Source organism: Octopus sinensis, linkage group LG4, assembly GCF_006345805.1.
Source record: "Octopus sinensis linkage group LG4, ASM634580v1, whole genome shotgun sequence".
In the NCBI taxonomy this organism is placed as follows: domain Eukaryota; kingdom Metazoa; phylum Mollusca; class Cephalopoda; order Octopoda; family Octopodidae; genus Octopus; species Octopus sinensis.
In genome coordinates this window covers 62736073-62760656 of record NC_043000.1, presented here as the reverse complement: position 1 = coordinate 62760656, position 24584 = coordinate 62736073, and the positions used below count along the sequence as shown (strand labels likewise).

Genomic DNA, 24584 nt, shown 5'->3' with positions numbered 1-24584 from the left:
AAAAAAAAGGAGTAAAAAAGTTCTTAAATATCAAGCTACTATCCATGGTAGTGTGCCAGAGTTCCATAGCTTAATGGTTTAGAGGGAAAGTCCGTAAGTTTCATCCTTAAGTAATGCAGTATTTTTTTAGACTATGATATACAACCAAGTACAGGTATTAAGAAAATATTAGAATGATTGTTCCATCAAACATACGAATATCAAAAGCTTTAGTGTAGAGAGCATTGTGGATTGATGTTGATCAATGCATTGTAGTTGGGGCACGACAATGACCATATGCTTAAACCCTTGTTTTGGGATCTAATTCTGCAAATACAGAGGACTGAAAATTTGACCAGAAATTTCCTTTTTGCAAGTACACATGTAGTACTCAATGCACCTTTAATTCACCTATCTAAATCAACACTGTTACTCATGTTTGCACGTATTAATATTTCTTATCATTACTGAATTGAAATTTGTTCCATTGTTTTTGTTTGTATACAGTAGTCACTTGTGTATAAATGAACAGAACCAATTATGGACAATGAAATCCTCAGAAAAAAAAAAAAAACATTCTTGTTTATAATAATACTATGGCAGTTTATTCAGATTTATTATAATTGTTGTATGAAAGTGGGGTCTCCAACCACCAGGCCATAGATTAGCACCAGACCACAAAGAATAAATAAATTTTTAGATTTTATTTCTATTTTTTTTACTGTCACAGTCTGCAGGGAATTTTTGCATTATGCATATAATATATAATAATTAAATTATATATTATGCACTTTATTGTATTTTGTTGTGTGCGTGATCGACCAGTCTGTGAAAAATTGTCTTGAATGAACTCAGTCTCTGGTGCAAAAAACGTTGAGGATCGCTGGTATAAAATGCATGGTAAAAGTTCATGCTTCCTCAATAAAACAAGAAAAAAATTCAAAGGTGACCATAGAATTTTACTCATGAATGATTTTATCAATAAATAAAACATTGACTCAGAAAATAAGTTTAGAACTAAATAGCAATGAAGTATGGGCAATGTTGGGTTGCCCATACTTCCAGAAAATCAATAAGTTGCACCAAACTTTGTATAGATGTATTATATTTACTCACAGACAAGCTTAAATGGTGAAATGTAAGCCCTCAGGTGTTCGAAGTGTGTGTGAACTTATTAAATCGTACAAACTTTCATCTATTGAATTGCAGGACTTTTACTGTATGAAGTGAATATGTATTTCTCCTTTAATATTGTTAATTATCAAAAGGAAATGTTTTGGAAAGTGATTTTTTTTTAATGAAAAAATAAATTTTTGTTGTTTTAGATCAACACCCTCCATTGATAATAGATGTTATATTTAATTTGAAGATAGATTTTTATGAATCTGATCAATCAGAAAATTTGGCCAACTTATGCAGCATATTTTATGTTTTAAATGGATTAAATTTGAATTTGCAAGGCACAAAAATAAATATTCTTAAAGTTCATGAGAAAATGGATAACACAACCATTCAGTATTTAATGAACTAGAAGTAGATTCCATTACTTAAACTTTCATGCAAACTGCACTGAAACAAAAATTTCGGAATGTTTCCCTAAGTAACTTCGGTCATCAAGAAAATTATCCAAATTTTTCTAAGAAAACAGTTTGATTTTTAATGTCTTTTGTTACAACACTGCAGAAAGATTACAAATTCTTTACTATTATTAAAGTGTTGGAGTAACAGAAATAACAGATGAAAAACATTAATTAACTATGTAATTATGTCAATTATGTTCTGAGTTAAAATCCAACTGGGACAAAATTTGCTCTCCATCCATTTTGATTCAATAAAATAAGCACCAATAATATACAAGAATCAATTCAATAAACTATACCTCTTTCTTATGATTTTGTGATGTTATGCCTAAATATGAATCTTTGCTTCAGTTTTCTTAAAAATATAACTACAAGAATAAGTTGAGCAAGATTTGAGGTTAGAAATCAACTTCTTACAAGTGTTTTGTGATAGCAATTTAATTTTTCACGTTAGTATATCAAAATAATTCTCTTTTGCATTCTTTTTTGTCTTTGGTTGATTTTCATTCATTAGTGAATATATGTTTAATTTTTATATTATATTTTCAACTTAGTTTAATAAATAATATGATTTAATTATGTTCATTCATTAGTATGTAACTCCAAATCTAAGAAGTCCATGGACATCAAAAAAAAAATATATAAACATTAAAAGCAACTATATTAGTTTTGTAATTTAAAAATATTTTTTCCTAATTTTTTTCATGAAAGTTTTGATTAGATGATGATTATTAGTTGATAACCTATTTTGTTACATATATTAATATGGAACACAAATTTCATTAAAAATATTAGTCCACAGTCTGAAATTGTATGGAAGCAGAAGTAGAGTATCTTGAGCAAATCACTTGGCAGAACACATCTCACTTCAAAGTACACCCAAAGAAGGAGTGGAACTCAACATTTGCAGCTAGCATAGAGTACTGATACTTCAAGCAATGACAGAATAAAGGTATTATACCTTTTTTACCTTGGACACAACCCATTATCTGCACTGTACTACCTAAGATTAGTAGTCATTTAATTGCAGTTTTCTACATACACATAATACATTTATACAGTTATTTCAAAATTAGTAATACCAAACAATGAAAATATAAAATTATCTGACATGATATCGAAGCTAAATGATAGAATTCTTAATCACACTATTTCTAAAACTAATTACAATTTTGCTAAGAATAGTTCTACTGAATTTAGGAACATTTCTTAAACTTAAAAGAAAATGCCCAGTAACCCTAAGTAAGACAGATAGGATCAGAGAGACATTTTCAAGTAATGTGATATTCCCATGCCCCTTTAGGCTGGAGATCAGGTTAAAAAATCACAAGAGACGTAAGTAGTGAAATGGCTCAATAAAAATTGGCTTACAGATTATTACAGCAGTCATACATTTTCCATAATAGACTAATGAAGATTTGTTATAGATATCATCTTTGCCACAAAACAAAACAGCTTAGTTTAAATGATCAGATATTCACATCAACTAGCCCACTGAAGTACACTGAAACACTAAATCATTGGTTTCTGCCAGCCTCTCCATGCTAACATGTTTTGGGCAGGACATTTTGCAGTGTTTTACGGCCAGAATCCCTTCCAGATGCCAACCCTTTTGGTCATCTCTAAATGACAAGCAGGGACACATGGTATCTATTCTAAATACCAAGATACACACAGTTAAAACTGAAAGGTGCTTACTGCACCTAGGTTCCCCAAATGGTCACCCATCTAAGTACTAACTAGGCTCAATGTTGATTAAATTTGGTTATCAGATGAAAACTAGTGCCTTCAACATGATATTTAAAACAAACATTTATTTATTTATTTAATAGCTTCCTTCATTGTTATCTCTGTCATTGACTCTGTATCTTTTAAGTGACTAGTTTCCATCCCACACTCAGATGTCTGTTGTATATCATCATCTATCTCAATCTCATTCTCATCAGCTGTTTGGTTTTGCTTTTTCTTCTTCTTTTTCTTCTTTTTCTTGCCTCTGTTGCGTGCACTTTTATTAGCAAGTTCAGGTGAATCACGAGATTTCTGAGTGTTAACTATTTTCTGCTGTGATACTCTTTCTTTTTCTTTCTTAACATTTAATAAATGTTGAGAGTAATTTGAATACGAGGGTGGCATGTTAGCCAACATCTTTTCAGGAACTGAAATGTCCAAAATTTCAGGAAGCATGTACGGTTTCAACCATACAACTAATGGAGTAGATCCAAAGGTGTAATGAGTTCTTTTGTGGTAAAATAAAACTCCGTCCACCTGAAAATATTAAGTAGGAAAAATAAATCGATGATTGAATTGTGATATAAACAAAAATTCAAAGGAAACCAGTTCATTCATTGAATTAGCTTTAACAATACAGCTGGTGATGATAAATTTGAAAAAGGGCTGCAGAGTGAGAACTTGATGGTTTATAACAATACAAAGGTTTCAACTGATCAATGCAACTAATTATTTTTAATTAATCTTCCCACAACATTTAGCAATGAATGTTACCTACTCACAGTATTTATTTACTGTACCACCAGAAAGCTTTGTCTTCATTTAGAAATTCAAAAGGGATCTCACTGGAATAGTTTAGAGTCTATTTGTGACAACTGATATTTGAATACTCTCATGCATGATACAAATAAATAGGTTCAACATGACCATTAATCAATATCATTTAGCAAGAAGTATCATTCATATGTAAAGGTTAAAAATTGGCTCCAGTAAGTTTAAAGAGAATACCTGGAACTAAAATATACCAGGCCTACACAAAATTCAAAGGATTTTATAAAGTCCTTTTTCACAATTATGAATACAGCAATTCAGTTGTATAGTTAGATTTTGAAATCTATATTCAGTACTGGATGATAAGAAAACCTTCTATTATGGAATGATAGAATGTCTCTGTGAGAAACAGTAATAAATGAACCTTCTTTCGAAACTGAAATATTGAAAGATAAATGCATCTCCTATGAACAAACTATAGACTTTTTAGCTTGTGGATTACAATAAAAAAATTTAAGACCACAGTAATTTCAGTAAATCAGAAGATGGATTTAAGAATGGGAAAACTAAAATGAAAGTACAAATCAACCTGCAATGAGTTAGTTTATGTTCTGAAAGACAGTTTTTGAAGAATATTGCTTCCCAACCGCATAGTTCTGGGTTCAGTCCCACTGTATGGTACTATGGGCAAGTGTCTTCTACTATAGCCTGGCAAACGGAAACTGAAAGAAACCGGTCATGTGTGTGTGCATGTATATATATATATATATATATATATATATATCATATCTATTTTTGTATGTCTCTGTTTCCCCACCACTACAGTTTGATAACTGGTAATAGTGTACTAGTGTGTTTACATTCCCATAACTTTGTGTTTCAACAAAAGAGACCAATAGATAAGTAACAGGCTTTAAAAAAATAAGTACTGGCATTAATTTCATTCAACTGAAAAATTCTCCAAGGTAGAGCCCCAGCATGGCCACAGTCTAATGACTGAAACAAATAAAGATAGAAGATAAAAACAAAAGTAAATCAAACTAGTTAACATTTTTCTTTCTACAATCTGAATATTTTGACTTTATTTCATATTGAAGCAGTTAAATATTGCAAAACATTTCCTGCCATTAAATCAATTTTTATTTACTTTCTTTTCAATGCAAATTTTTTTTCTCAGCTGTTACAAACTAGAAGGGGCATAAATTTCATAATATTTACATGGCCTTTCGAAAATAATAGTTAAAGCTAAATACATTTGAGAATTTCGACCTTCAATAACGTTAACAAAATCAGAACCACTTAAAATTTTGTAAAATAACAAATTATAAAGGGTAAGTAAGAACAAACTTACTGAAAAATTTGCTGAATGAAGTGAATTTGAAATATCATCTTTGTTACAGGGAAAATTTGGTAATGGCACAAAGGAATACTGTAAAATATAGACATGATAAATTATGCAAATTAACATATCTCAAAATTTACAATCAATAAAAACACCAGAAGTCAAAATTAACTATACACTGAAGTAAGGGTGGAACTTGAACTGCCAGTGAAGCAATATTATATACCTAGACCAGAGATATAACATAATTGTCATAGAAAGAGTAGACTTTTTAACTTGCAACAATCTGGTCAAAAGTCAACAACAGCCAGTCATTCAAAACTTTTATAGTAATCTAGAAACTTTTTTGTAATTAAACTATTAGCTAATTGAGAAACCAATGTGCAGACATTCCCTTTAAGTTTTTCAATTCATATAGTGATGCTATAATTAATAATATTAGATCCACTGTTGTCCATACTGGGTGTAATTCAATAATCTACATACCTGCATCAGTGAAAATGTATTGGGAATAAAACAAATAAGAAGACAAAGAGAATAGTCTTCAGTTGTGCAATGTACAGAAGAAATAAGAGTGTGCTGCTGCTTAAAGTTTTGAACATTAGTCATGGAAAGAGAAAAATACAAGGAGAAAAGTTCAAGCCTTTCCACCATGAGACATTATTCAAGGCATACACTTGTTTTTTTATTTCTTTGTTTATTTTTGTCTTCCACCAAAGAACCACTATCTACCAAGTCATAAACACTCTCTAGTCTTTTACCTTATCAGGTAAAACTTAAATCCTAAGGTCAGTGCAAAGAACAGTGCTGAGAAGAAAAAGCTGATTATGAAGGAAGTCACAGATAAACATGAGAGAGGAGTGCATGTAGTTGACACAGCATGTCAGTATGACCGAAGGATGATGACGATCTGAAAAAAGGACGAGATCAAGGCTGTTACAATAGCAAAGGTTGTCTCCAGCTCTCTAAGCAATACACATCTGTTCATGAAAGGATGGAAAAATTGCTTCTCCTGTGGATCAAGGAGAAGCAACTCGCAGGGGATACAATTATAGAGACCATCATCTGCAAGAAAGCACAAGTGCTGTATGGGAATCTCCTGAAGCAGAACCCTGGAAGATCAATGGAGGAGACATCAGCAGACGCATTTAAGGCCAGTCGTGGCTGGTTTGATAATTTCAAAGAGAGGACTGGTGTTCATAGTATTGTCAGGTATGGAGAAGCAGTGAGTTGTGACATGAAGGCAGCTGAAGATTTCATGTGTGAATTCCGTCAGCTCATTGCAGCCGAGGGATACATCGCACAACAGGTATTGAACTGTGATGAAACTGGCCTTTTTTGGATAAATATGCCCAGAAGAACCTACATAACTGCAATGGAGAAGAAAATGCCAGGTCACAAGCCTATGAAAGACAGGCTAACTCTTGCTCTCTGTGCCAGTTTGAGTGGAGACTTGGAAGATTAAGCCACTCCTTGTCTACCATTCTGAAAACCCGTGAGCATTCAAGTCACACAAAATCCTGAAGGAGAAGCTGCAGGTCATGTGGAGGGCAAGCGTTAAAGCCTGGGTCACCAGGTAATTCTTCTCTGAGTGGGTCAACTTCGTTTTCAGGCCAGCAGTGAAAAAGTAGCTTCTGGAGAATAGTCTCCTCTTAAGGCCCTCCTTGTCCTCAACAATATTCCTGCTCACCCTCTTATCCTCAAAGATATCCTTCATGAATTTAAATTCATAAAAGTTCTGTCCCCTTCATGCAACACCACCCCTATCTTGCAGCCCATGGACCAAAAGGTGATTTCTAATTTTAAAAAATTGTACACCAAACACCTGTTTCATCAATGCTTCTCAAACTATCTGATGGTGTACTGGCAGTTTTTTTTTCAATGTGCCAGGGACCAGTAATATTTCTTAGTAATATTAATTCATACTGGAAACAATATATATAATGAATATAATAAAATTTGACAATTTTTTTTTATCTTGTATTTATTTTGTAAACAAATAATACATTATTACATAGGCATTTTATAATGTTTCTTTCTTTTCTGGAAACTCACTGTGTACCGGTAGCTGATGGCTTGCGAACCACCACTTTGAGTAGCACTGACGTATGTGGTGGTGTCACAGTTATAAACTGACCAAGAGAGACAATTTACTGGGCAAACTGTGACTTGTGAGACTTTCTGGGACTAAATATTACTTTGAATGTTTTTAGAAGTATGACCCACCTGATGATGAGCCATGCCCCATGCAGCCTGTTTCCCAAGAAAGTCCATGCCTGCTTTAAATAGTCATTCAATCTACTAGAAATAACAGCCAAATTTCCCAGAAAATTACATCAAATCTTAGAAAAAATTGGAAGGAGGTACTAAATGGCATAGTGCTGGATACACTAATCTTGAAAGAAAAAATAAAATGGTCACAATCAGAATGTCTGATCATAGATCTGTTCCAGTAGGATTGACCCGGGGTTAAAAACCTACATTTACTGTTCTGTTATTTTGTGGAATGAATCAACAAAAATATAAAAATATGGAGAAGTTCCAAATTGAAGTAAAAAAATTAGTTCCAAATAGAAGTGAAGAAAAACAAAAAACTTTAGTCGCAGCTAAGTTACCTTTGATTTATCATGTTTAGCAAAATGCTCTGGACTTTCATTATACTTCATATGCAACCAATAAAATCGAAATTCTGTCTGAAGAACAAAATGAAATGATGGAAATAATAAAAAAAACTATTTATACACATCAGTAAACAATTAGCAGAAGTAATACAATAATCGATTTATGTAATAAATCTAATTAATGAAGATACTTTTAACACCAACTACTAATATATTTTTCAAGAGGGACTTGAATAATTTCAGATACAAAATAGACCATGTTCAAAAGTTTTATTTAACTGAACTGTACTATGGGGTTAATGTTAAACTGTACTGTGGAAAATGTGAAATTATATTGTGTGAAAAATGTTAAACTATGTGTTACAATGTTTCAATCACTACTGTGGAAGAAGACATATCAAGGAAACTACAATAGCAGCTTAGTGTTGTTGAATAATCCTGCTCAATTTAAGTAGGCTCATAAAACACTGAGAAGAATTAGCGCCATAGATATTAGATATTCAGATTGCTAGGTTGAATTTAATCAGGTGTCAGAACTTGTTGTGGTTGTGTGCTTAAGAAATTTGCTTCTTAACCACAATGTTCTGTGTTCAGTCCCACTGTATAACAACTTGGGTCAATGTCTTTGACTATAGCCCTCGTCTGACCAAAGCCTTGTAAGTGGATCTGGGAAAGTGAAACTGAAAGAAGTCAGCCATGTGTATGTGTGTGTGTATATATATATATATATATATATATATATATATATATATATATATATATGTATATACACACACATATATGTATATACACATACACACACATATATGTATATACACACACACACACACATATATGTATATACACACACACATATATATGTATATACACATACACACACACATATATATAGTTAAGCAATACTGGCATCGGCCACAAAATACACACACACACACATCATAAAGTATGTGTGTGTGTGTGTGTGTGTGTGAGCATGTGTGTGTTCATCTCATCGTCTTGACATTGTGTAACTATTGTAAATGAATGTCATTCTTCTCCAGCATTCTGCAAAAACAAATCTGGCCATGGGGAAATATTTTTATACTTTGTAAGTGTTGGTAACAGGAAGGACATCAAGCTGTACAAAGTTTGCTACAATATACTTCATCCATCCCATGAAAGCATGAAAAAGTGAACATGAAAATGATGATGATGATGTATACATGCTATCTTAAATTTAAAATGTGTCCCCTCTTTTCATCTGGCAATCAGTTGGGTGCTTATATATTGCATAAGTAAACAAGTTTTGTTGGTTACATTTTCACTACATTTCTGATAGTAAGTGTATTAAATGAATGCTTATAACTTGGTGCAGAAAAAAACATTGTGTCTGAAGAGTAGTAGTTTTTTAGTTTATTTGTTAATGTTTACATCCTTTGCCAATATATATTAGCAAAAGATATCCACATACATGCATACATATTTTTTTCTGTAGTTTCTGCTCAGAGCTGTGACCATGCTGATGCACCACCGTTAAAAAATAAACAAACAACCTTAATCGATTTTTGAACCTTACTGGGTTCTCATCAGGTGTCCACATCATTCTGACAGTCTGTAAGGCTCTTGCATAATTTATAACTGATTTTCACAGGAAAGGTTAGCTTGAAACTATGATAGAACACTCAATGCACCATGCTGTGGAATCGAACCTAGATCTCACAGAGTTCTAATAATATCCCTTTGAGCACCTTGTATGACAAATTTGGTTCCTAAATAGAAGCTCTATTATTGGATTGGTGGTAAAATATTATTCTATTGTGGCCAAAACAGCAGCTAGTCATCATCATTTAGTGCCTGTTTTCCATGCTGGCATGGGTTGAACGATTTGACAGGAGCTGACCAGGCTCCAATTGTCTGTTTTGGCAAAGTTTCTACAGCTGGATGCCCTTTCTAATACCAACTTTACAGAATGTACTGGGTGCTTTTACATGGCACTGGCACAACCTCAAAAGACAGTTAAAATTATTGAAAAGCTACTCAGAGTTATTGTTAGTAAGATGGTTAATAATTGGTTATATCCGACCATTTATCTGCATAATTGGCTAGAAATCATGTAGACTAGAGATAAACTTTTAGAAATTCAGGCCAGTGAAGTTTTGAAGGATGCAGTGCTCTGACAACTAACAACTGTTGCCGGCAGTTTGTTCCATACTTCAGCAACTCTTAGTGTGAAAAAATGTTCCCGAAAGTCATGGGAGCTGTGCTGTTTTCTGACTTTGTAAACATGTCCACAGGTGTTAGACAGGTGGAGTTTGAAAAGGTACTCAGAGTTATTGTTAGTAAGATGGTTAATAATTGGTTATATCCGACCATTTATCTGCATAATTGGCTAGAAATCATGTAGACTAGAGATAAACTTTTAGAAATTCAGGCCAGTGAGCTAATTTTAATTCCAAGTTAGATCTTCACATGCCTTTTCAAATGATACCAGTATCACTAAAAATCTCATGTTTCATATCCAAGTATGTAATAAAATTTCAGTCATTCGTTGTCAAGTAAATTTTTTGTCCTCAACTTGAGGTTTAACTCTAAAATTACTCTATTTCAAAACTAAATATTACTTCACCACATGATTTATTTGCTGTGTAGTATATTTACTACACAGCAAAGGCACATGGCTCAGTGGTTATAGCATTGGGTTCACACTCATGAGGAAGTGAGTTCGATTTCCAGACCAGGTTGTGTGTTGTGTTTTTGAGCAAGACACTTTATTTCGCATTGCTCTAGTTCACTCAGCTGTAGAAATGAGTTGCGACGTCACTAGCATCAAACTGTATCAGCTTTTGTCTTTCCCTTGGATAACATAAGTGGTATGGAGAGGGGAAGCTGGTATGCATTGGCAACTACTGGTCTTCCATAAACAATCTTGCCCAGATTTGTGCCTCAAAGGGTAACTTTCTAGGTGCAACCCCATGATCATTCATGACAAAAGAGGAGTCTTTACCCTTTAGTCTATTTACATAGTTTAAATTCAAGATGTACTGAAAAGACATTATAAAACAGTAAACTCTACTACAAAACAAATGTTTACTATTTTTTCTTTATTCATGTGGAGAAATTTTCAGTGTATGAGAATAGAGCAAAGAGTATCATCTTACCTCTGTGTCATACATTGGGTGACCATTCCAGCACATAACATCAAGGATATAGTAAACATTTTCTGCTTCATTACATATACAGTCAAGTATGGTACCAGCTGAAATACAGATGAAATAGTATAGTATAATTCTTAAAAGTAAAAAATAACTAGAATGAGATAAAAAGCAATAAAAGTGAAATGCGTAGCTTTATGTTGGTTGGAAGATTAATTTAACCAACAAAGTAAAATAAAAGTTTCATTTATGGTATGTATTAAACCCATTTGTTACTATATTCCTATTGAAAAACACCATCATTCTCTTGAGAATTATGAAAAATTTAGTAAAATAATTTTGTCATTATTAAGTTGGTGTTTGGAAGATAAATTAACATTAAATTTTGATAGAAGATTTTAATTTAAACCATATTAAAACAAAAGTTTGTATCAAACAACGAAGGACAGTCTCAGGCAGATACATATCAAAATTATTAAAGACAGCATTATCTCATGGTACCAAAGAGAATTACAGAAACACAAATTTATCATCACAATGTCAGTACAAGAACTGATGTTAGCATGAAAGTTTTATAAACGTATTAGTAGGGTCACAACCTTAACAGTAATGAACTACAGGATGGTATTAGACAGGACTTGCTGAAATTTTTTAAACTCAAGTTGATGCATACACTTAATATCATTAATTACATCTTTTACTTGTTTCAGTCATTAGACTGTGGCCAAGCTGGGGCACCATCTTGAAGAATTTTAGATGAATGAATTGACCCCTGCATTTATTTACTTTTCTAAGACTGGCACTTATTGTATTGGTCTCTTTTGCCAAACTGCTAAATTATGGGTATGTAATCATACCAACACCAGTTGTCAAACAGTGGTGAGGGACAAACAATGACACAAAGACACACATACATATATATATATATATATATATATATACATTATATACAATGGGCTTCTTTTAGTTTCCATCTTCCATCACAAGGTTTTGGTCAGCCCAAGGCTATAGTAAAAGACACTTGCCCAAGGTGTCATGCAGCAGGACTGAACCCAGAACCATATATAAAAAACTATTTTATTATTTCATAGAATTAACACACCCAATCTAGATTATAAATAATAATAATAATGAAATTATTGTATAGTGTTCAGGTGCATCACAACTTGTCAAAAGTGCATATAAAGCATATGCAGTAATGTACAAATATCTGGGGAGTGAACAGTGTATGAGTCAGATACATGCATGCCTGTGTATGGAAGGGAGAAAATCAGGTGTAGTATTGGCGAATCTCAGGAAGCATGGAAGTTTTGAAGGATGCAGTGCTCTGACAACTAACAACTGTTGCCGGCAGTTTGTTCCATACTTCAGCAACTCTTAGTGTGAAAAAATGTTCCCGAAAGTCATGGGAGCTGTGCTGTTTTCTGACTTTGTAAACATGTCCACAGGTGTTAGACAGGTGGAGTTTGAAAAGGTACTCAGAGTTATTGTTAGTAAGATGGTTAATAATTGGTTATATCCGACCATTTATCATTTCACTCACCAACAACTCTATAACCCACTTTTAAGGGCAAAAGAGGGAGCCAAACTTCTACAAGAGTTGTTGAACATGCCAGAAATAACAAGCAAATTCTCCTAAAACTACACTTTACCGTCTTCAAAGGACATTAGATAGCATAGTCTTAGGTACATTACAGCTGAAAATAAAATGAAAGAGTCATGGCAGTAATGTTTTGATCACATGTCTGCTTGATTAGAAATGACTAGGACATAAGCAACAACAACAGCTACTCATTGTGTTAGGTCTTCTACCACAAATGAAAAAGCATTTTCCCTCTTCAACATGTTAACTGTATATTAATAATAATAATAATAACTGATGCCGGCAGTTTGTTCCATACTTCAGCAACTCTTAGCATGAAAAAAATGTTTCTGAATGTCATGGGAGCTGTGCTGTTTTCTGACTTTGTAAACATGTCCATGGGTGTTAGACAGGTGGAGTTTGAAAAGGTGCTCCTCCAGGCTAAACATAGTCCATCTTCTATATCTCATTCTTACAGAGTTCTGCACACCAAGAAGTTCTGGGTTAAATATTAACAGGAAAATAATCATACTGCAAGGTCAAAAAAAAAAAAATAAATAAATAAAATTAAATTAAAAAAAAAAATATTTGTTCCAGCAATTTTTAAATATATTTACGCATCAACACATGCTGAAAGGAAGTGTTTACCTTCATGATAAGATCCATGATCTCTGTTACCACCAGGAAACATTGAAGGAAATCTATTCACTAAATAACCATTTTTAGTATAAACTGTTGTGGATCCCTGAAGTGAAAATAATAGAGTAAACCTCATTGAATATAAATTATACCAAATGATTTTTCTACATAACACCTTTAATCCTGTTGTTATCATATTTCTACTGAAATACACTGATTTCAGTTAAGTTTGAAAATAATGAGTAAAATAACTTTGTCATTAGTAATTTGGTGTTTGGAACATGAATTAACATGAAATTTTGATGGAAGGTTTTAATTTAGTTCACATTAAAACAAGAAGTTTGTATCACAGAATCAGAGGCAGTCTCAGGCTGACTGGTATGAAAAGGGTTAAGATATCACTAGTGGACACCAGACCTTCGATGATGCAATAAACACATTTTTTAAAGTGGACAATGAAGAAAGAAAGGTTTTGTCCTAAAATTTGCCTGTTGTAAAAGTTACTAAAGAGTTATGTTTAGGTGTAATTTCCAATTAAAATAACTCTTAATAGATTTAAGCTTGATTTGTATAAGATAATTTAGCCCTTTAGCGTTTAGATTACTCTTTCAAATATAATGCTTATTTATTCACATTGTTTTGAATTAATCATGTATTACCTTGTAGTTTCAAGATTTCAGTGATGTGATTATTTATTTTAAGAATGACATTGTGTGGTAGATAAGAGAGGCTGAATCTGGGTAGTTTGAACACAAAACAGGCAGAATATTAGAGCCAGACATAGCTAGTTTAAATGCTAAAGGTTTAATTTGTATGGAATGGAAATATCTAAGTTAATGTCTTAAAGGAATCATTGTGAATAAGTTTTCCTTATTTAGCAACTGAAAGTAATGCACTTTTTCAATGATTTTAGTAACGAGAAGGGGAAACAAAAATGAACTTTTAAGGCAAGAAATAATCCCAAACACTAAGAGTAATGAAGTTAAGAGATGCTTTTTCTTCTGGGCAAGATAGCAGTTTTATTCCTGAGAGATGAAGTTTTGTAATGTAACAAACTACTCTTTATTTTCGCAATTTCCCTACTGACCACTGCTTAAAAATAAATGGACTGCTCTACCAAGAATTACAAGTCTATATCAGGTTATTCAATTCTAAAATGTACAACACATGCACTTTTCAACATTATGGCTTAAAATTATGAAAGGAATTGAGAAAGAGAAACATTACTTACTTTAGAAGCAACTACCAAACACCGTTTCCCCACAGGACATACCACAAGTGACCATTCTTGTTCAAAGTCAATTGGTACTTCTACCAACCATTCAGAAAGCATAAGCTAGAAGACAAAACAAAATAAACTTTGTCTAATTTTATCTATGTACATATGTATGCTGAACATCATTTCTTATTAGGTTCCAGTTAGTTAAAAATGGAGATTAATTTGTTCACCAATACATTCTCAAGGAAGACAACAGCTTAAAGGTCAATATTTTATTGCTATAAGAAAAACCTGTTGCTAGTATGTAACCATAAAGAGTGAATAAAATATTTAACCCTTTCGCTACTGCATTTTTTTAATTTTTAGATGCTCTGTGTTTCTTTCAATTACTTTAAAATATAACAAAGAATTTAGTAAAATAACTTCATTATCATTAAGCTAGTGTTAGGAACATAAATTGTGACTAAAGTTTAGTGGAAGATTTTAATTCAAAACTTATGAAAACAAGACATTTATACTACAGAGCCAGAGCCCGTTTCAGCCAGGTTGGTAATGAAAGGATTAAAGTGGTGTATGAGGTTATCAGGGAAACATTCTCACAACAAAATTTCAACAGATTAAAAAGCTAAAAGAATGTCATTTAATAAAAGTTCTACTATGCTTTTCTTTTTTTATCTTATAAATTTTTTACCTCAAGATGGTCTTTTCAAAAACAAAAAAAAAAAAAGAAAAGAAAAATCAATTAAATTTGAGCAACGGATTGAGCATTCAATCAATTACTTCGTAACTCCAAAACAAAGAGGTAGTCTGGTATTGGATAATGCAGTCTCTACTGTCAAATCACACTAATAATTTGAATAGAGGAGTAAGTCTAAAACCTAAGCAAGCTAGTATTGTTCTTAATTTAACCCTTTAGTGTTCAGATTACTCTCTCAAATGTGATGTTTGTTTATTTATATTATTTTGAATTAATCATGCATTATCTTGTAGTTTAGAGATTGCAGTGATGCTATTTTTTAGTTTTAGAATGACATGGTAGGGCTGAGGTGAGAGGCGAGAACTGGCCAGTTTCAATATAAAACAGGTTAAATATTTTGGCCGGATATGGCCGGTTTGAATGCTAAAGGGTTAAAAAAAAAAGATATATTTTTTTAGCTGTTCTACATAATTATAAATCATCTTAGTCTTTGAGAGAGGCCAATAAAATTAAAGGTTTCTATTGTTTTACAAAATACATGAATCTATAGGACTGGTAATATACTTCAATTTCCAATAGTTTTAAGCAAACGAGTGGTGTGTCTAACATAATCTATTGGCATTCAGTGTCATTATCTGGGATCAGCTTCATGGGAAGATAAACCATAGGTGTACTTTCAAGATGCTAATACAGAACAGTAGAAAACTGATGTTCACAACTGCGGAAGTTGAAGCACTGATGATAGACTGGGATATGCGTAATTCCAGTGCAAGTTGTAGTTGATAGATGATGATGATAAATTGTATAACACACACATATAAATTTAAAATAATAAGGTTGAAAAATTGAATATTAATTTGATTAATATCAATTCAAAACCAGTGGTCTAGCATATTTAAAATCTGAAGTTTCAGAAAAAATTATATTACATACATATAAAAGTGATGACCTGTAAGTGGACATCCATTATGCTAGAAGAAGATCCACTATGGTCTTACCACTAAGAAAGAAATGTTCTCAAGAAAATTTAGCAAACGCCAGAACGTAAGAGAGCAAGACAAATGAAAAGATACAAAATATAGATTGTCCACTTACAGGTCATCCCTTTTATATGTACGTAATATATATATATATATATACACACACACACATATATATATATATATAATATAATAATAATGAAATTATTGTATACAGTGCTCAGGTGCACCACAACTTGTCAGAAAGTGCATATAAAGTACATGCAGTAATGTAGAAATGTCTGGAAAGTGAACAGTGTATGAGTCAGATACATGCTTGTGTGTGTATGGAGGGGAGAAAATCAAGTGTAGTGTTGGCGAATCTCAGGAAGCATGGAAGTTTTGAAAGATGCAGTGCTCCGACAACTAACAACCGATGCCGGCAGTTTGTTCCATGCTTCAGCAACTCTCAGCGTGAAAAAATGTTTCCTGAAGTCATGGGAGCTGTGCTGTTTTCTTACTTTGTAAATATGTCCACGGGTGTTAGATGGGTGGAGTTTGAAGAGGTGCTCAGAGTTATTGTTTGTGCGATGGTTGATAATTTTATGGGTGTCTGCCAAGTCAGCTGCCAGACGTTGGAGTTTCAATGTGTCCATGCCCAGGGAAGTAAGGCGTTCAGGATATATATATGTATATATATATAGATTTAGAGAACTTGGGACGTATATGGTAAGAATATGTAAAATAATTATCTTTTCAGCACAGAGGAGCTTTTTAAATAAGGAATGGTGCTTAACTATGGTTTCATAGCATCATACGAATGAGAGAGACACCTTCACAAGGATAACACAGCAGTTGATGACAGATAACACTCCAAGATGATCTAGTACCTATTTATATGAAGGAGATAAACTGAGACAAAGTAGAATGGAAACACAATGGAATGCTCGTAGCAAATTTTAACTCACAAGCTTTGAGCAGACAGTTGTCTTAAATTGTCATACATATGGTATTACCATAAATTACTCACACAGGCATTTTGTGAGAAACTCAGAGTGAAATAAGAGAAAATTTTATTGATTGCAAACAAACAGATTTAAATGTAAATTTCTTGTTGATCAAGCAACTGCAATCAACTTGCATAAATTTCTGATGTGGAACAGACTAATTTTATTTTAATTTTCTTAAAGTCAATTTCAAAGCTCTTAATTTTCACTATCTAATTTGTCCTATTAGGCAATGGGATAATGAATATAACTGTTGATTAAGTGTTAATTCTAGTGGTTTATCTAGTGGACATTTAACCTGTATATATTCTGGTTGAAGAGTACCAAATGAGCATCATCACAAGTAATAGAATACTTAATGAGACTATTCCAGGCATGGACAATGGATTGAGAGTAATCTGCTCCCATAGGTTTAATAAAGGGTTTGGTTCTAAAAATTCAAGAGTGTTAACTAATGTGACAAGTACTTGAAGATCAGAAGGTACAATAGTCAAAATGTTCTAAATCTGACAACCATGATGAGGATAACAGACTAAATATATTCTTTTCTACTCTAGGCACAAGGCCCGAAATTTTTTGGGAGGGGGCCAGTCGATTAGACTGGCCTCAGTATGCAACTGGTACTTAATTTATTGACCCTAAAAGGATGAAAGGCAAAGCTGACCTTGGCAGAATTCGAACTCAGAACGTAATGGCAGACAAAATACCGCTAAACATTTCGTCAGGCATGCTAACATTTTTGCCAGCTCGCAGCCTTTAAAAGCTAGAAAAATATTCTTTGCTACTCAAGGCACAAGGCCCGAAATTTTTTGGGAGGAGGGCAAGTTGATTAGATCGACCCCAGTATGCAATTAGTACTTGATTTATCAACCCCTGAAGGGATGAAAGGTAAAGTTGAACTTGACAAACTAAATATATTAGCATATAAAATTTGCTTCTTTGGTGGTGTTTTACTTGGCTATAAAAGTACCGCTGACACAAAGAATAAAAAACTTAAGCCAACAAGAAGCCTCTCTATTATTGCTCAATGTTATAGAAACAGTAGCCATATCTCTCTCAAATTACATCTTACTATTTTAAAAAGAAAATGACATTAAATAATGTATTCCAGGATATATATATAAAAAGACTGAATGTCTTTGATCATAAGTCAGCTCAATCAAAGATGATTTGGAGTAAAAAAAAAATCTAGATTCAAAATTCAACAAAATTAAATATGAATGAGCTCAAAAATGTAAAGCCTTGTAATAGGTTGAAAGAAAATCTATACTTGAAGAAATCAATGTTTTAACAAATAAAGCCAAGTAACCTGATTTTGATAAAATCTTCCTGGTTTTTTAAATACTTCATACTCCATAGACTCTTCAGCAGATACATCCTCTTCTTGAGCATCTTCGGATTCCCAACTATTATCTACAAGTTGACGTATATTTTTAAGATAATCAAACCGATTTCTGAAAAAGACAGGAAAAAATATATGGTGACACAACTTCAAATAATACAAAATGTACACTAGGTATGTATTTTAACTTCACCTAAACATCTTCCTCTAAATACCTTGAAATTGTGAAATAAATATGTAATTGAAGTTTATTATGGCTAACAAACAGTTGCTGAGAAGAATCCATGAAATGGATCTTACACCAATACCTAAGAAAGCCACTTGATTGATTAGAATTAAGTCACTTATAAAAGATTGATTGTTATTGACTTCCCAAAAGAGAAATAAGATATTTGAACTTATTATAGGTGCATGAGTGGCTGTGTGATAAGTAGCCTGCTTACAAACCACATGGTTCCGGGTTCAGTACCACTGCGTGGCACCCTGGGCAAGTGTCTTCTACTATAGCCTCAGGTCAACCAAAGCCTTGTGAGTGGATTTGGTAGATGGAAACTGAAAGAAGCCCATCGTATATATGTATATATGTGTTGTGTGTGTGTGTGTGTGTGTGTGTGTGTGTGTATTTGTGTGTCTGTGTTTGTCCCTCCAAGATCGCTTGACAACCGATGATGGTGTTTACATTCCCGTAACTTAGCAGTTCGGCAAAAGAGACCGATAGAATAAGTACTAGGCTTACAAAGAATAAGTCCTGGGGTCAATTTGCTCGACTAAAGGCAGTGCTCCAGCATGGCCACAGTCAAATGACTGGAACAAGTAAAAGAGAAAGAGATAAAAGAGATTATTCACTGCTACAATACTACTTTTGCATGACATTGATAGTTTCTACACTTCTTTCTATTGAACAATGTGTTACTTACTGTTTTTGTATATGTAATATCCTCTGCCGTCGCTCATTTTGATCCAAAATATTCTTTCGGCATTTATATTGGCTGAGACGAGGGTGTACAGCATCAGTTGAATTGGGTTCAAATTTGACTTGAACAGTCTCAGCTAATTGTTCTGCAAGTTGTTCCATTTCTTTTAAGTGCAACAGTACTGGGTCTTGATGAAATAAAATGGATAGAAAATATTACAAACATAAATTAGACAGAAAATAAATAATTTTTCCTTTTATTTTGTTACAGGTTTTTTAAAAATATATTTTCAATACTATATTTACTATTTTGTTGCAAATATCTTGACATACATGCATATTGCTTTATATATATATATATATATATATATATAATATATATATATAATGAGGGCACATTGTATTGTCTAGTGGTAGGATATTGCACTCACAATCTTGACATTGTGGTTTGAATTCCTGAAATGAGTGTTATTGTGTTGTGTTCTTCAGCAAAACATTTCATTTTATGTCGTTCCAGGATCACATTGACATCAAGCTTATGGGACAATGCACTTGTACAGAAAATGTCAATTTGATGGAGCAAATGTACAGACAAACATTTGATTACTATGAACTATAAACAAATTATCGGTGCATGTTGTTAAGGAAGAAGTTGCGGAGCCCTCATCTGTTATCTATAACAGGAGAAACCATATATACATATTAGAATTTTAATGGAAGAACAAGCATAACCGAGCCATCAGAATGAAATCAATTCAGAGAATCCAAACATCACTGGATTATAGTAGTAAATACTGCGATTAATCCTACATGTTTTAAAAAACAATCCATGCATAAAAAATTTGACAGTATTCTTTTGACTACGTCAGACGTCTTTATAATTTATTAAAACAGAATAAAAAGCTGAATGCTTTTCCTGTTTCCAAGCATTGTAATATTTCCCCATGGACAGATATGCTCTTGTAGAATATTGGAAATAAATGACATTTCTTGAATGACTGACAATCATTTTACAACTATTATGTGATGTCAAGTCAAGGAAACACACACACACACATATATTTATATACATATGATGGACTTCTTTCAGTTTCTATCAAGTTCACTCACAGTCAGCCCAGGGATGTAGGTGAAGTGAACCTGAAACCATAAGCAAATTTCTTAACCATACATCCAGGCCTGTACCTATATAATAAATATATGTGTGCATGCAGGTTTGTGCATGTGTGTACAAAAAGAAGAAATTTGCTGCCTCAACAATATCTTGTTCTCCATACATCACAATACTCAGGGTTTATGCTATGAAGAAGATAATCCAGTCTAGCAGCTGCTGCTCTCAGAGTGATTTCCAAGGTACAACTCATCGATCTATAATCTGATGAGTGCTGTAATATAGTACAGAATTTCAATACAGATCAAAAATAAATTTAATAATTTCAATACAGATCAAAAATAAATTTAATAATTTAAATTGAAAACTTTTGAACTGACATAACAATTTCTTTACAGAATAACTTCATTCTTTAATAAAAACTGTATTTTTGGAGTAATGCATATGTTTTTATGCAGTGGTGGACTGGCCAGGTTGCCAGCTTTCCTGATGGCAAGTGGGCCCCTGTGCCATTAGAATCCTTATATGGGGGCTCATCCCCTCAAGTTTGTGAATTTTTTATTCACTTCTGAAAGAATGCAGTAATTATTTCAGCCTGGCTGTGTTTGTAGAGAGTTGAAAAGAATACTTTTAACAACAAAAAAAATTAAATGATAGCACTTTAGTTGCAGGTAGGCTCCCTTAGTCTCCTGGCAACCAATATTTTTAGACCCAGTGCACCACTGGTTTTATGTATTTTAAAACCATCACAGGCATCTTGCAAAGACCTTACAGGATTAAGTTGTATTTATGCAATACAATATCATGGAAGTTGCTTCACAATAATGAAGCTGTTGACGGAGTGTTACTGCATGGAAAGTTCCATGAGGGATAAGAAAAAATTTTTCACTTTTTACTTGATTCTTAAGATTCACCTTTACTCCAATCTTATAATGACTCCAGCAGATTGTTATTATATATTGGTGATAAAACAGGATATACAGGATGTAACTGATATCCATTTTGGTTTGCAACATCTAAATTAATAATTTAGATGTTGCAAAGGGTAAATTGCAGCCTATGGGACTTTCTAAATGGCACATCTAATAAAACTTGCTTTGAATTTTTAGAACAGTGTGACCCATCTGATGATGAGCCAGCCATGTCTCATGTGGCCACTTCTCAAAAACGGTTGCTCATGCCTGGTCTATGTTGTGCAAAAATTACCATCAACTGATCTTATTGGAGATATCTCCTTTGCTTTTTTTCAAGTTTTTTTAAACTCACCCTACTACGGTTTTTAAAAAAATTTTAAATCTAAATTTTTTGGATAATCTCAGTTGATTGAAAAATTTCCCCTCACTTATATCGATTGTAGTAAGTTATGCGGAAATAAACTCGAAAGAGGTGCAGCGAGTAGACTGAATCTTTACTTTGTAGTTTTTTCAGTGAGAAGTCATTAACAAAGTTTTCACAAATTACAAATTTAGATCATTGAAGGAAATTACATAAATTGTGGAAAAAAACAAAACAAAGGGACAATACACTGTTCGTGTTCTTTTAGTCTTGCACAAACACAGTTGAAGGGTTACTGCAAAACAAAAAATTTAGGCAATGCAAAGTATCCCAGTTGCTATTTTTCAGAGTTCCATGAAGGATTTTGTCGTTTATACAACAAAAATCTGCTGGAGTTGGTACTAGACTGGACCAAACAATACTATCATTGCTATATATCAGTTTGGTAAGAAAGTTCTTGGACACTTAACATATCACTTTATTAACAATTAAAAAAACAGCAAAGGTAATCACCCTTGTTATCGATCACCTTTGCCATCTTTCAGGCAAAGTTTTGAATCCTTTCATCCAGAAATTGCATGGCTTTGAATCGATAAATTCATAAAGGAACAATTTCACATCTTCGTCGTTTTCGAACTCTGTATCACTAATTGTGCATTGCAAGGCAGATAATAAGTGGTAGTCAGAAGGGGCACAGTCAGGAGAATACGGTGGATGCACCATAATCTCCCAGCCTGCCTCCTTCAACTTCTCTGAAGTCTTCTTTGCACGATGTGCTGGCACATTGTCTTGGTGGTAAATTATCTTCTTCAAATTTGAGCATTTTTCGGCCAGCGTGATCTTTAGACGATCGATTTATTCGCAGTAGGCATCCTTGTCAACTGTGGTATTGCGTGGGAGTAGATCCAACAAGATCACACCACGCCAATCCTACCAAACTGAGATCATCACCTTCTTTTGCACAAGCGGTCCTTTTGGCGAAGGTTTTGGCTGTTGACCTTTGCTACACCAGGATCGTCTGTGCCTCACGTTGGAGTACCGTACCAAATTTTCATCCATGTGATTACTGACTCCAACCAATCGAATCTTCGGCTTCGCAAGAGCAGACTTTGACATGCAGTGACACGTGCTTGTTGTTTGTTCGCTTCAGTTAATTCAGGTGGCACCTATTTTCCAAGCTTGCTGACCTTGCCGAAACGATGCAGGTGGTTGATGACCGTGACATGGGAGATGCCAAACTGTACCGAAAGTTGACGTGCAGTTTGCATTGGATCCGCAACAATGACTTGTCCAAGAACTTTCTTACCAAAGTAATATATATATATATATACACACACACACGTTTTTTTTTATACAATTACATTTACACAGTTAAAATGCGAAGAAAGCTGTTAAATGTACAGGCATACCTACACAATTGTACCCCTCTCTCGAGTTTATTTCCGCATAACTTACTGTAAAATGAATATTTTTTTAATGAGTCTTTCAGAGGATATTGTTTCCAATTATATTGAAATTTCATGTGGAAAAAGGGAAAAATGATGGGCGTGCGTATATCACAGAGATATCTACAAAATGAAACTTGAAATTTAAAAAAAATTCTGATTAAATTCTGATATAATTGTAATCCACACCATCTGAAAGATATTTCGAGAAAATGTTCATTCAAAAAATAACCATTTTCTGAAAGTTATGAGAAAGCATATTCTAGAGGTTGGGGGAGGGGGAAACTCGTATAGACATGCCAAAATATATGTTTGAAGAATTGTTTCGTTAACGAATTTCATGACGTTCATGGCTGAATTGTTCCGTCAGTCTGGTCATTCTTTGTATGTTTTTGTCCTGAGAAAGGTTATCCTTCCTAAACCATGTCAATGAAATGTCCTTCTAAGGAGACCACATTGTTTATTTTCATTTTCGATGTCGCTTCTATACGTTTGACAATTGAAAATTTAAACTGTTAATGCAAATATCAATTCACACACATAAAAAGCATAATTAAGGTATTTATCTTGATACAAGAAAACAATTTTTAGAAACGTTTGGATCAGTAGACTTACTAGAAACGTAAATAGAGTCCTCTTTAATGTAATCGTTCGGATACAACTGGCATGTCGACTGTGACACAAATGAAAGAGATCACCATCAAGGTAGGTAACTCCTATTTTAGTAGCATTTGTCTTATTTTCTCTACATATTTCGCGCGCTCTCTGTTGTGTCTGTGCACATAAAATGCGCAAAAACCTATTTTGTAAATATTTCATATAGTTATCTCTGTTACTGACTCTATTTTCGTGTTTATATATATACATTTATCTTATTTACTTTTGTTACTTGACATGTGTTTTACCTAACTCGGTTTTACCTAAAAGTTGTTTACTTTTAAGTGAATGTGAGTGGATAAGAGAATAAATGAGAGAGAGAGATTATTAGTGAAATGTTTGCCACAGTTCCCGTATGCTCAAACTGAATCGTCTACTTTTTTGCTTCCTGTATGATGGACGTGTTCCACTGACCACTCGTTCCGGCGCTCTCCTGAAGGCGGGCTTGGCATGCTGTGGCTATTGGTAGCCAAACTTGCGCTGAAGCTGCTTCGCCTGCATATTATCCTAGACGCTTAGTGTGTTCTCCGTTTGTAAAATGCCTTTCCGCAGCTCGTCTCTTGACGGAGCTGTAGTTCTCAATCAA

The 24584-nt window shown here is 33.4% G+C and overlaps 1 protein-coding gene across 2 annotated transcripts; it reads right to left on the bottom strand.

Moving 5' to 3' along the window:
- Positions 1–205: 205 nt before the first annotated feature.
- LOC115210673 (snurportin-1) lies at positions 206–24261 on the bottom strand. 2 transcript variants are annotated; one of them, XM_036502035.1, is made up of 9 exons: positions 23957–24261; positions 19515–19698; positions 18565–18709; positions 14605–14709; positions 13383–13479; positions 11159–11256; positions 8016–8093; positions 5410–5487; positions 206–3824 (listed from the first exon to the last, which is right to left on the bottom strand). In XM_036502035.1, the coding sequence occupies exons 2-9, from the start codon at positions 19670–19672 to the stop codon at positions 3381–3383; spliced, it is 1203 nt and encodes a 400-aa protein (XP_036357928.1). In that variant the 5' UTR covers positions 19673–19698; positions 23957–24261; the 3' UTR covers positions 206–3380. The 2 variants fall into 2 exon arrangements, with proteins under 2 accessions (XP_036357928.1, XP_029635195.1); XM_029779335.2 differs by having other exon boundaries at positions 19515–19712; positions 23957–24259.
- Positions 24262–24584: the final 323 nt, after the last annotated feature.

Coding starts and splice junctions, on each gene's coding strand:
- LOC115210673 (XM_036502035.1), bottom strand. CDS start 19,672: ATGGAACAACTTGCAGAACAATTAGCTGAGACTGTTCAAGTCAAATTT. Junction 13,480..14,604: donor GTTTGGTAGTTGCTTCTAAA/GTAAGTAATGTT, acceptor TTTTCACTTCAG/GGATCCACAACAGTTTATAC. Junction 3,825..5,409: donor TTCATTCAGCAAATTTTTCA/GTAAGTTTGTTC, acceptor TAATATTTTCAG/GTGGACGGAGTTTTATTTTA.